At 49.9% G+C, this 14,214-nt stretch overlaps 1 protein-coding gene across 1 annotated transcript; it reads right to left on the reverse strand.

Moving 5' to 3' along the window:
• Window positions 1-3,324: 3,324 nt before the first annotated feature.
• LOC128267180 (uncharacterized) lies at window positions 3,325-4,343 on the reverse strand. The gene is made up of 2 exons (XM_053003969.1): window positions 3,963-4,343; window positions 3,325-3,879 (listed from the first exon to the last, which is right to left on the reverse strand). Exons 1-2 carry the CDS (start codon window positions 4,341-4,343, stop codon window positions 3,325-3,327), a joined length of 936 nt encoding a protein of 311 aa, XP_052859929.1.
• Between the last annotated feature and the right edge of the window lie 9,871 nt (window positions 4,344-14,214).

Below are 14,214 nucleotides of genomic sequence, written 5' to 3' on the forward strand. Positions count from 1 at the left end.
TTTCATCTTTGATTAACGTCAGACATTGTAGTGACTAAATGCGAATCGAAAATTTTACACGAAACACTACTTCCCAGTCGGTCAGGAACAATTGGCACTGCTGGGTTCTGTGAACGACCACCATTTGCATGTCGATTTCGCTCCGTTCGCCTGTTCGGATTGTCTTTGATGTCGCCAGCACCTTTACATTGTTGAGCCCCGGTGTGTGTGTGTGTCGGAGGATGGGGACGCCACTACATCAAAGGCAACCACCATGGAACGAAATGGCATCGAAGGAGGCCGCCCGCAGTTACTACCGCCACCGAATCACATGCTTCAGTGGGGTGCAACTGCAGCAGTCGCAGCAAGCCGGGGAAGATATCCTTCCGCACGTGTTCCGGGTTCTCGAAAACCCCTTGTTCCCGGAGCGGATGGATGGCAGACAGTGAGAAGTGGATTTTACCCGGTTTTCGATTAACACGATGACATTTGAAGTTATGAGAGGTTAAGCTAAACATTTGCTTTCGCTTTTGCAGGTCTACTCTGAGTGTTCGGAGCGGCCCCCGTGCTGTGGCATAAGCGACACCCCGGTGTGTTCCAGGTAAGTCTTTTGTGGTTGTTTCGTAGTTCTTTGAGGCTGTTTGGCACATTGTAGTCTAGGTGTAGGATTGAAATTATGCTTGCTTTGCTTTGTGAAGTAAATTAACCACGTGCTTGAGTGTGGTGCAAACGACGCGATCGAGTGCTGAGTGCCACCAGAACAAGCCATAATGCAGTAATAACCTCTATCGCGCAATGCATGCAGCACTTTCATAATCCTCGCGCACCCTCTGGGGCAAAATGATGAATTCCCGAAAAACTGCGTGCACATTAGTGTGGGACCCATTATTCACACTCCCGTCAATCTCGGTGTCCTTCCTGGGCGATCCTGTGTCCGGCCCACAAACGAGCGACCATTTCTCAAAATGACACTCGCAGCCTCCGGCGGCCGGCAAGGGATTTACAATGGGAGAAAGGTCTCGTTTTTTTGTTGTGAAATAAAATAAAGAAACCATCCCGCCGGTGGCCAGCAAACGGAAACGACACAAATTAGAGGTTTTCCCCCCCGTTTTAAAAAAGCGGGTCCTTCGGCAGGGCACGGCGTACCGTTAACTCCGGCGGCGGCGGCGGCCAACCCTTCCCTTCGGGGCCAAAAAAGGAGGTTAAAATCCGTCCGCCGTACTCGCGGTCTGCCGGAAAATAATGTGATTAAGGACTGGGCGCGCGGCGATGGGCTGGAAGAAAAACGATCACCGCCGTGCGCTCACCGCCGTGTGTCATAACGGTGTTTCCAGGGAGGGCGGCGGCGACTACCTACATGCAGCCGGCGAAACCCATCATCATAATTATCGCACACCGCGGCGCACGGCGGCGGCGGTGGCCCCAAAGCACGTGCAAATGTGACCGGGTACATGTGTCAAAGTTTTCTTCTACCCCGAAAAGGAGCCAGAGCTGTTAAAAAAGATGTTCTCCGGACCGTCCGCGGTAGCAGCGCGCCGCGCGGCCTGACAAAACAAAGTCCTTCAGGGGGCCCGCGGACCGGGACCGAATGTGGGACAACGAAAAATTAATGTATGTACATAAATAACCCCGTGGAGGATAAACATACTGTGACGGTGGCGGTGCTGGTGGCGGCGAGGGGGGCCTTCGGATTGAAATGGGAGTAAAATTGGGACGAACCGTTGCGCAAAAATGCGCCCTTCTTGCGGAGCAAAAGTCGTGCAAAGGGGTTTTGTTTTCCTTCGGTGCTCGGCTTAATGCTCCGGCTCTCCGGCCGTGTTGTGGCAAAGACAATGCAGCGAGCATAAAAGGAGGTACACACCAAACCGAACCAGACCGAAACGAACCAACCGGTTGCGGCCAACCAGCAGGAATATACGAATCGACGGCTTTGGAAGCGGGGTAATCCGGCCACCGAGATGTGCCGCGTGGGTACCGTTAGCAAGAAGGATGCTAAGCGGAAAATAAAAGCATATTATGAATTCATTCATATGTATCTCCATGAATTGCGAAAACATTCCTGGACGGTAGGTTGTGGCCGGCGGCGGCACACAATGCACATGCGGATGCACCCCGAAAACCGGGCGAAAGGCGAACGGGGTGCACCAACAACACGCCATTACGCGGCGCGGCACAGCGAAAAGAAAAATGACTCCGAAACATATGTTTTTATGTTGCGCCCTGGCTGAACGGCGCATAACGGACGGCTGACGAACCGGGGCCCGGGCCCGAGCCGCGAGATTAATTCGAAATGTATGCCAAAACTGCCATGGCTCGGCCTTGCGTCTTCCCCCTTTTTCGTGGCAGATTCGCCATTTATTGCCATTTTCATTATACGGTGATGCTCCGCGACGGGGCCGCGACGTGTGTAATTTGCTTTTGGGCGTGGAATTCGTTTGGGCCGTTCGGGTGAAAGGATTTGCGGGCCAGGATGCTAATGCTTTTAGGTGCGTTTATGCTGTCCGCGCGGAGGACCGTACCGTAGGCTGAAGGTGGAATTTTAATGGGATGTAACTCCGTATTTGGACCGACGGCGGGCATTCAAAAGGATCGATGTTTCGCATTCCGCGCAACGCGATGGCGACGCGCCACGGTCGTCGCCTCATTGAACAGAGAAAGCAAATAAATGATCAAGTATAGTCTTTCCGTGGCGGCTGATTAATTACTTTAGTTTTAACACTTTTTTCGTGGGGTTTTGGAAAAAAGTTTCATAAAGACTCATAAAGTGTTTAAGATGCTGGCAAAATGGCACACCCATTCTGCGGGGCATGATTTATGTTGCCACATAAATGTTCCGTTTGAATGCACATTTGCTAACGTCATCATCAGCCGACGGGGCCGCGGCAGCGAGCCGCTCCTCCCGGGGTTCGGATGAAGATGATTAATTTGCCCTTCAAATGCGCGGCATGTTGTTTGATATAATCGACGTGAGATTGCGGATTGCGTGTTGTAAGCCAAAAAAAGTCTCGTCGGCCCTGTCGGCCCTGGGCCCGGTCCGTTACAAATTATCCTCTGCTTGAGGAGGGAATATTAATGCAAATGATTCCGCGGCATTCCGCGAATTGAAAGGCAATTGACACGCATTAATCTGTGACAAGGCTGATAGATTGCCACGGTGCAGATTGGTGATAATCGCCATCGCCGGGGCTGTCCGGCAAATCAGCACGACGCGGGGCCCTTGAACTCGCCCTTTCGGTATGCCGCGCCCCACAAATGGATGTGTTGGATGGATGTGAACAATCCGTTACGCCATTCTATTTGTTGCGATGCTTCTAGTAATAAAACGAATCGGACGCCGCAGAAGCACTAGAAGGACACTCTTCCCGGTCCGAACTCACGGGAACAGCGCGTAAATTGGCGTTCGCAAAGCTTGCTCTGCGCCCGGAACTCGTCCGACGTTGGCAGGTTGCGGTAGATACCTTTCAGCATCTCCGGGCCGTCCGGTTGGTCGACCTGGGGGTCACTGGCGGTTTCGTCGCCGTCCTCCGCCCCGGTTGGCGCCGACGGTTGGGTGATCTGGTCCCGCACGACGTGCTGCATCTTCCGGACGAACGGCTTAATCTTGCACATCAGCAACCGAATGCAGTCGGTGTCCTCCGGCGGGTACTGGTCCAGGTGCTCCAGCTCACGCTCGAGGTACTCGGTGAGGTCACTGTTCTCGACCTGATCCAGCAGCACCCGGAACCGCTTGGACGGATTGCGTAGCATCCACTCGAGAGGGTTGCCACTGGAGTTCGACTCCGGAACGGCATCCGGGCTGGCCGGCTCGCCGGGTGGATGACGCGGTGGTTCCCGCAGAAACGTGGCCATTCCCGGGTCCAACGGGGTCGGTTTTCGGAACGCGCCCAAATTGGTGCCAATCTGCGAAGGGCGAAAGTATCACGTCGTCGTCGTGGAACCCACGGCAACTCGACTCCGTGGCGCGCGTGCTCTCTGATACTTACGACGTGGGCCAGAAATATGATACCGTTGACGAGCATCGCTCCTAGCTGGCCACCGTCCAGCCCGAACAGTCGCATCATCATCATCATCATGGACGGTGTCTGCGGGGACAGGAAGCCATTGCCGGCCCCTCCTTCGTCGCTGGTCGGCACCGGGGCCGCTTGCGTTTCCGAGGTCGTCCCCCGGCGTGTTGCGAATCCCTTGGCCACGAGGTCGGCCACATCGGCGATGGTGTTGATACCGAACAGCTTGCCCGTCGTCTGCAGACCCTGCTGAATGTCGCCCATCAGGTCGGCTGCAACCCGATCGGGGTGGACCAGCACACCGAGCAGCCCGAACCCGAAAGCTGTGGCCAGTACCGGCCCGTACCTTCGACGGTCCATTTCGCACTCCGGCACCGGAACGGAACGCGGAACCAAAGTAAAACTTCGGCGACCACTTGCGACGGTAACTCTGTGCGCCCTCAGTGGTGGGTTCTCCTGTGGCCTGTGTCCGCGTGGCTGTGGCCTACGACGCGTCGTGCACAACTGATGAAACCCAACACTCTGGGTGGGTTGGGCGCCGAACTCCGGGCCACTTGAAGCGAAGACACCGGAAAACTATCGTCAGCGTGTGTCGTTTTCTGCGCCGTCCATTGTTTGTCAAGCGCGCGCGCGCAGCCAGGGTGACGGGAGTTGCCGGAGCGTGACCGCATGACGCTCCAGAAGGGCCTCCTGCGCTCCTGCCGATGCCGAAACCCAGCCACCTGCGGTTGGATTGTTGTAAACCTGACTGACGAGGGGCTCTGGATGGTTAGTCAAGCTGAGCAGAGAGGACAGACAGTGTGCAGTCGTGGCGGCCTCTTAATCTGCATGAAAAATGACGGCCTGAAACAATCGGGACGGCCGTCAGAGGCTGGGCTATCGGCGCTACGGAAGAGAAAATTAATTTGCAAAATTACACTCGATTACGGGACGCGATTATTAATTACGTCACACAGAGAGGAGTTTTAAAATGGAATTGTTCGGTCATAAGTACTCCGATTTCAACAACACTTTAGTTCCCGGCCGAACATGCTCCGCTCAAGTTGAAATCCTAAAATCAAGGTAAGGTCTGGGCACTCTTTTGGGCTTTTAATGGAAAGCACGGTTCGCTGCTCGGAGCCCGCTGGAATCGTTTCTCCAACTAACCTACGAGTCTGGCCACTGTTTGCCGTTCATTAGTGTTCCCCCGTTGTTCACCAAAGCAAACTAATCCCGAGAACGCCGTCTCGGTTCTCGCCTCGGAGTGCCTTTCCTGGCCGCTCGACCTCTTAGTTACGCGCGTTACACGGGGCTCTGCAATCGGGCCATGATTGGAAGTGGCCGTGCCGCGTGCAGAGCCTTCTACTTCACGCTTGATTAGGCTGAGGACGGCTGCTGATGCTGCTGCTGATGATGATGAGGTGAAAAGAGGGTGTATTACTGGTCGGTTGAATCAGGTGTAATCCGGCCACACTTACATCCTGTTTATGATTGGACACTCCACTGTTCGATCGTAAACCCAGGATCTCGGCGCTGGCGCGGATCCGATCGAACCGATGGCGTGCTCTTTCGCACGGTTCGACCCGGAGGGGGAGATGATTTAAAGTCGTTGGGCCCCTCAATCGTTAACCCGAAATGAAGTCAAGTCTAGACCAAAACAAGCCGTCCGATGAAGAGAGCTCGCCACGCGTTTAAACCATCATAATACCTTTGGGCAATCGATTTCCGACCGGTTCCTGACCGACCGGAATGAAGTCTTCACCGGACAAAAAACAAAAAAAAAGGAAGAATTGCGCCATGCGCCGGGGAAAAGTAAAGAGGGCGAAAAATTAAACGAGGGGAGTCTTAAGTGACAGTAAAAGAGGGAAATCATTCCTGCCGCTTCCTGGCTGCAGCAGCAGCAGCATCACTTGAAATGCGCGGCCGCGGGCCGCTGTGAGTACTTACTCCTCAATTTGGGGGCTTTTACGTCCATTAATCATACACGGCAAGGAGGCAGCGAGTGAGCGAAAACGACAACCCAAGCTGAAGGGAACACGAAGTGGCCAGCCAGTCGGCCGTGTCTCGTTGGGATCAGCAAAGTATGCTCGCTCCGAGGGCTCCGGATTTTTAAATTGTTGAGAGACATAAATTATCTCCTGGCGACGGCGGCCACCCAAAGCCAACCGGGGCCTCGGGTCGGGGACACTCCGGCCGGTAATTGGGCAAAGGGTGCGCGGTGCGTGGTTCGGACATTTAGATTTAATTTACCTTCTTCGTGTGCCGGTTGGCGCTCCGTTTCAGCCTTTTAATTACCCCAGGACCGCCGGACGGCAGGCTGGTGGCCGGCAGTGGCCGTCGGAATAAAGACGAACCACGCATCGTCGTCGTCGTCATCATCACGACTTCATGACGTACCGTTAATGAGCACTAGTCGTGTCGAATGATGATGATGATGATGTTCGAGGTGAACATTGCGGGAAATGAAGGGCTCGAGAACTTTACTTACTGGACCGATTGGAAGGCCGATGATGGCGAGCAATTTTTGAGCACATTGGCAATCCTTCCTTTAATAATTTTCTTTCATTCTTGTTTTAGGCGTGAAACTTGAGATGAAGCATTCGAATGTGTGTGCATCAAAACAAACAAGTTCGGTTTTGTCGGGAAGTCACGCACGGGTAAGCTGCATCTAAGCAGCCATCTTTCCGTCGCATCTCGTCGTCATGGCGAATGCAGACCGTACTGGTCCACCGTAGTAGCATCGTAGCAGTCGCCGTAGCAACCGATGGCTCGTGATCGGTGTCGCCGTGTGTGAAATGTGTCATCTTATAAAACATGAACCGATAATTGGAAGGTGCTGCCGGTCCACAATCATGCCGGGGGCCGGCATTAAAGTCATAGGCCACGGTAGAAAGGCCGAGCAAGCGGTATAGGGACACACGCTTTAAACAACTGTCTCCTGCTGCTTCTGCCAGCGAACTCTAATCCCGACTGTCCCGTTGGCTGACTTCCAAAGCCTTTCTCTGGTGGAGTGTGTAGTCGGCTGTCATTCTCGACGTGCCCGGTCGGTGCGGTGTGCAGGAGCAGCTGCGATGGTTCAGCCGCGGGAGCCCGTTCCTCCGGCGACGTATTGCTGAAGGGCCCGTGTCGGCGTGATGGATCGTGGTGATACGCACGGACAAACCCGGACCGTGTCTAGCAGAACCGCCGGCATGGCTCGAGAAGGGACGACAAGTCCAAACCGAGCCTTCGGCGGGTGGCCCTTCGTAGGGGTTGTCTGACAAAATGAACGTTATTCACACCACGCGATAAGGACTCCATTGTGCTGCGGGGAGTTGGGAGTGCGAAGATCGCTGCGTCGGTCCTCATTGGACGGAGGGCTGGACTTCACAAATTGCGGAGCGTGCGGAGCCGGATTTTTCGTACATTGCGCGAAATAATTAATAACCCATCAACGGTGAAAAGAGGGAAAAATTATGCTCGTTAAAAGTGAATTAATCTTTGCCCCTTTCGGGGTGGCCCTATCCGTCGACACCTTCGGCGCGGTGGGTGGCGTGCTTCGTCCTGTCGGAAGCGAACAATGTAAATGATTCAGGTGGTGGGTTGATGAATTTGGATTTAGAGACATTGTTCGTGAGAAGCTGAAGAAAGGTGACACAATACGGAGGAAGCGTTGGAATTGTTTCAATGACTTTCAATGGTGAAAGAGAAAAAAAAGTATTGATAAAGCTCACTGGGGCGTGTTGTTTGGACTCGGTAGTACACCGGCCTAACCTGCCCCTCGGAACCGGTAAGGAACCGTTTCCGTTTGAAGGCTACAAAGGGTTACATTTGTGAACGTTAACTGTCCCAGTATTGTTTAACGAACAAAACGTCGAAACAAACAGAATCTGCCAACGGCATCGCCAGCCTTCAGCATGTTTGAGCAATTAGGGGGGCCAACTTGTCCTCATTGTCCCACGGCCGACGGAGATCACGTCGAGAGCTGCTGTTCCGCAAACACTCTGACCCAGTTATCCAATTACCATGATCCAATAAAACGTCTAATAGCCGCAAAGACTGTTTTCTCGCTCGAAAGGCTCCACATACCCGGACGGAGGCCTCCGTTTGACGCTGCTAACGATGTCAGCATAAAAGTGTATGTCTGACCACCGGCCTGGCCAAAGATTGATGAGCGATTTGGTCCGGCTCGTGACGACACGACACAGCAACGACGGCGCGCTGGTGTGTGGTGCACCTTATGGAACAAGTTGTACTTTCACCGATGCCTGTCCCCAGGATCGTAAGGCCAAGGATCCCGGGCCAAGAATCGGAGCGCCGGATCGAAGCCGTTGCCACCGGAGCGGTTGCTGCTCACTCACGCTCTCCGGCAAGGGGACAAATTGTGATTTATGATGTTTGATGTTTGCCACATAAGAAAGATGTCTTCGTCGGAGGAGATCTACGTGCGCTGGAGCGCTATCCGTTACACGCTTCCCGTGCCTCTCGATCGTGGCCGTTGTCTTTTCCGCGCACTGTCCTCGCATGTGAGGATGATTAATAACTACGGGCGAGTGAAAACGTGTATTAATTTTCATTTCCACGCCCGGTCGCCATTTAGCGAACCACCACCACCGCCACTACCGCGGGGCGGCTCACCTTCCCAGAATTGTGGTCATTTCGCACGCTCAATCACCAGTGCGGAACGTTGGCGCAAAACTGTCCGCTGACCAGCCTGCGCTGGGTTTTGGGTTCGGAATCGATTGATTGATGGATGTAAAATGGCTCAAACGCTTCGTGTAGGCATTTTTATGACCTTAATACGTGATCGAAACGGTCGACGTCGTTGATGAGTGGAAAATAGAACCATTTCCATCAGTAGCCCATTCGTCGATCAGCCAATGAAAAGCGTTCCTGTTCGAGGTGCGGTTTGCTCAGCATTTTATTCATCCTTTTTTTCCTCATGCGGTCAAACATGGTGATGGTGAAGCGAAAATGTTATCGATTTGAAGCTCAAATCACGCTTATCTATTTGTGTTGTTGAATTTAAGTGCTTCCAAATGCCATATTGAGCCTCTGTCGCCACTGTCCAGCATTGAAGTATATCAGCTCTCCTACGAGAAACGCGATGCTTATACACCAGCCTACCACCGCCATTATCCAGACCCAGACCAGATCATCGAAGCCGAAAACAACCTCTTGGAACTGGCTCTGCGCTTGAAGTTTGGTTTCTTCTTCGCCTAGCAGCTCGGCAAGGCGTCTAATCATATACGACCACGTGCCGGAGTCGTAAAAGTAGCTGAAACTTCGCTGCAACATTTCGAGAAACGGCGAGTTTCGGTTAAGCTGGATCGTGATGTGATGACGTACCATCGGCTCTTCGATGATGTACTGGCCTGTGTCAACTCCTTTTAGTTCGAGTGTGCTAAAGAGTCGAGCGGAACTTTCGTCAAAGATACTACAGTACAGTTCGTACACCCGATTGCCAAGTCGGCGCTCTTCGTTCACGGTTTCACGCGCGGTGAGAAAGTTGTTGGCCAGAACGTTGAACGCTGACTTGTAATCTATGTTGGGCACGGTCAAAATGCGATATTCCGATGCTGCCACTTCGGCGACAGTTTGGGGCTGCTGGTAGAACTTCGATAAGGACATCAGGGAAATCATCTTGGTCGTGTAGGCCTCCGACAGGAAGAACACAAGCACGGCGAGCGTCAGCATGACGGCACGGAAGGAAAATGGCTGCAGATACTCGGTGCCTCCGCCACCGAAGAAAGTAAGCGAGATCAGATCATAGCGATAGATCTCCGGGAAGAAGCGCTGCACTAACTTGCAAAACACAAATATCCCAACGAGCACGATCCAAATACCGAGTGAGAATGGTTTCAACAAATGTCCCACAAAGTCACGATCTTTGCGTATTGGACAAATCAGATAATATCCCGTCGATTCTCGAAAGTAAATGATGTTTATGAAGCTTTTCCGCAATTCCTCGTAGTTCATCCAGCAATCCTGTATAGGCCGCAGCTTGATGTCATCCGTGAAGATTGTGGTGCCGTTCAAGCGCTTTTTGATGACGAGGTCAATGAAAATCTTAAGAACCCCTTGGGGAGCTCCCAACTCCATTACTAAGTAGGGAAAATGGGTGTATCCCTGCATGCGGAACTTGTATCCATTGAGGTCGAGGAATTTGTTGGGAAAGAAGCGACTCACGGGACGATCATCCGAGCGGAAGAAGTACTCCTGGTGGGTGAACTGATTCGCTGTGTATACCACGAATTTATCACTCGTCAAACTTCCAGTAGCTATCGAAATGGCGACGTAGTTTAGGATTCCATATTTTTTGAGAAACCGCAACATATCATCTTTTCGTTCAAAATCAAATTCGCTCAATAGAATGATGAATTTGGCCGGTTTCTTGTAGCACGGATGGTGAGAGATAGGGGGTTGGTTTAACGATGGCCGTTCTGTCTTTCAAATTTCCGTTGCTAACGAAATCGATGTTTCAAGCAACTGTTAAATTAATTCTTCAATACATAGCTTTGTCTTTATTTTTATCAGGCATTTTAATAATGTTTTAGTAAAGCTAATGCCATGCGACAGAGGGTCTTCGCTTTTTTCTGGTTTTCTCGATTTTAAAGTATATTATTTCTCCCGCGAAAACCACGATGCCTATACACCATCCGACAACCACCACCATCCAGACGCTGGCTAAATCATCGAGCACAAAGATCACTTCACGGAACGACTGTGACTTATTAATTACGGTATCGTAATGGTTCATCTTATCAACGTAAGACTTCCATTTGTAGGACCAAATACCGGAACCGTAATAGAAGCTCAATTGTCGATAAAACATTTCGAAAAAGGGTGAATGTTTATGACATTGAATCGAGACAGAATAAGGTACTATTGGTTCTTCTACGATGTGCATTTCTGGCATAACCACGGCTTTCAAGTAACGAGCATCGCCTTCGCTCCAAGTACTACAGTAAACGTGATAAAACCGTTCACCTATCCTTTCATATTCCTCCATAGTCTCGTTATAGGTAAGAATAATTTTAGCAAGAACACGGGGTATAGAAGAATTTATTTTACGCATTGCGAGTATGCGATAATCTGACGCTGCTAGTTCAGCAAGTGTCTGAGGTTGTTTGTGATATGGCGATAGTGACATTAAAGAGATGATCTTCGTGAGGTAGGCTTCCGAGAGAAAGAACACAACTAAAGTGAGCGTTAACATAACAGCACGGAAGGCGAAGGGCTGCTGGTAATAGGTGCCTCCACCACCGAAGAAAGCGATCGAGATCAGGTCGTAACGATAGATCTTCGGAAACAGGAATTGGATTATCTTACAGAACACAAAAACCGCACCTAAAATACCCCAGATGCCGGCTGAAAATGGTTTGAGCAGGTGACCCAAAATGTCACGTTCGGTGCGCACCGGACATAAAAGAAAGAAACCCGACTTTTCATGCAAATAGAAAGTGTGCATGATAATTTTCCGGTACTCATCCTGGTCTAACCAGCAATCACCTTGCAGTTTGTTATAATACGTGTAATGAATGGTGCCGTTCATGCGTTCTTTGAACATGATATCAATGAATGCAGTAAGAGCGCTGAAATTGTGTGGTACAATAAAAAACGGAAAGATTGTTGGTCCGACCATGCGAAAAAGGTAACCGTTGAGGTCTAGGAATTTGTTGGGAAAAAAGCGACTCACGGGACGATCATCCGAGCGGAAGAAGTACTCCTGGAGTGTGAACCGATTCTCTGTGTATACCACGAATGTACCATTCGCCGGAATCGTCCTGGCTATTGGAACGAGAACGTAGTTCAGGATCCCATAGTGTTTGAGGAACCTCAGAATGGTCTTCCTTCGCTCAAAACTAGTCCTACTCAGGAGGATGATGAATTTGGCCGGTTTCTTGTAGCACGGATGGTGGGCCAGATGTCTTTTTACGTACTGTCGAGGAAACTGTAAAGTGATCGAACGCTTCTAGCTCGTTTGACTCAATGGCAAATACAATGCAGATTAATCGCACCTCTTCTGGAAATCCCGTTAGGTCCATTAGTACCACACTAGCGACCTTCGATACGCTGACTTCGATGGAATGATCCTTATTCACGAATGTTGTTGGGTATTTGGACATTACCGTGGACAGCAGAAATGGAGCCGTTTCATGTAGAGTCGAGTTCTCTGTTGTTAAAACACACATCTCAGTGCCACTTGCTTGTGTGCTGTTATCGAAACTGGCGATATCGTCCACCATCTCCACTAAATTGCAACAAGTTTGTCGAACAATAGTTTGCAACAGTGAAATGAGAATCCATCTTGTCGATGACTTCATTTTCGAATCTACTCGAATAACGTCTTCCGCGTCCGACGACGTATTGCAGACTGAACATTGGGAGAAATAATAATTTGTACAAATATGTGTTTCGAATCGTTTGTAACGTTTTTTAGCAAATGGCTTTGCCTTCATGCATCGTTCCAGTGATGGCAGAGATTACTGCTCTTGGAAATGCATTAATGTTTAATGAACATGGCTTTTGGTTAACGTCGACATGGCTTTCAATGCGCTTAGCTTGAAATGTCCTACATTAAGTCGAGAGTACGTCGATCATCATTTATTAAACCAAATGGCTGCAGAAACTTAACATATACAAAACTTATAACATGTTCTAGACTTAATTAATATTCATGCGGCTCGCTCACGCGATCAAGCGTATGTTTGATCGCGGTCTCTCTTTTGACAACCTTCTGATTTTCGGGTCGCGTCGTGTCGCATCTTCGTACTTTCCCTTTCCGTCGTGACGTTTGTTGTTAGAAGGGCTTATTTCGTTTTCTCCCTTTCTATTTCATAAGGTGTCGCGTGGATTTCGTTTATCGAACTATAATTATCAGTGGACTAATTCATTGGTCTGGCATGTCGAGTACTGTGGTCTTTGCAGCCGTTCTTACTTTCTAATTTCCGATATTAACTAAATCGATGTTTCAACCAACTATTAAATTCATTCTTCACTACATTGCTTTGCCTATATTTTTTTATTGGGCATTAAAATAATTTTATTTTGAAGTTCATGCCTTGTGACAGAGAGTCGTCGCTTTGTTTTGGTTTTCTCGATTTTAAAGTATACTAATTCTCCCGCGAAAACCACGATGCTTATACACCATCCGACAGCCACCAGCATCCAGACGCTGGCCAAATCATCGAACACAAAGATTACTTCACGGAACGGTTGTACATCATTGTACAGATTATCGTATTGGTTTAGCCAATCCATGATAAATTTACATTTGTAGGACCAGATACCGGAATCGTAATAGTAGCTGAAATGTCGATAAACCATTTCGAAAAAGGGTGAATGCTTTTGGAATTGAATCGAGACATAATAAGATTTTACTGGTTCTCCAACGATGTGGAACCTGTTGCGCATTTCTGACATACCCAGGGTTTTTAAGTGTACAGCATCGCCTTCCGGCCAACAAGTGCAGTACCAGTCATACAACTGATCACCTAACCTTTCGTTTTCTTCAACAGACTCTTCATCAGTTAGCACATTTTTAGCCATATCACCACGCAGAGGAAAATCCTTATGTTTCATTCCTAATATGCGATAGTCTGACGCTGCTACTTCAGCAATCGTCTGAGGTTGTTTGCGATATGGTGATAGTGACATTAGAGAGATGATCTTCGTGATGTAGGCTTCCGAGAGAAAGAACACAAGCAGAGTGAGCGTCAGCATAACAGCACGGAAGGCGAAGGGCTGCTGGTATTCGGTGCCTCCACCACCGAAGAAAGTGAGCGAGATCAGATCGTAACGATAGATCTTCGGAAACAGGAATTGGATTATCTTACAGAACACAAAAATTGCACCTAAAATACCCCAGATGCCGGCTGAGAATGGTTTGAGCAGGTGACCCAAAACGTCACGTTCGGGGTGTACCGGACACAGAAGATAGTCACCCGTCATTTCACGCAAATAGAAATTGTGCATAAAACTTTTTCGGAACTCATCTTGGTCTAACCAGCTATCTGCTTTCAGTGTGCGATTATCAGTGAAGTGTGTGGTACCGTTCATTCGTTTCCTGAATATGATATCAATGAATGAATCAAGAGCACTGAAAGGCCTGCCCATGGAAAGAACAAAATGAGGAGATGTTATGTCTCCACGCATGCGAAAAAGGTAACCGTTGAGGTCTAGGAATTTGTTGGGAAAGTAGCGACTCACGGGACGATCATCCGAGCGGAAGAAGTACTCCTGGTGTGTGAACTGGTTCGCTGTGTATACC

This window comes from Anopheles cruzii, chromosome 2, assembly GCF_943734635.1.
Source record: "Anopheles cruzii chromosome 2, idAnoCruzAS_RS32_06, whole genome shotgun sequence".
Classification (NCBI taxonomy): Eukaryota; Metazoa; Arthropoda; class Insecta; order Diptera; family Culicidae; genus Anopheles; species Anopheles cruzii.

Excerpts from the sequence above, each read along its gene's own strand:
- LOC128267180 (XM_053003969.1), bottom strand. The coding sequence starts at position 4,343 with ATGGACCGTCGAAGGTACGGGCCGGTACTGGCCACAGCTTTCGGGTTC. Across the intron at positions 3,880-3,962 it reads TCATATTTCTGGCCCACGTC|ATTGGCACCAATTTGGGCGC; the intron begins GTAAGTATCAGA and ends CGCCCTTCGCAG.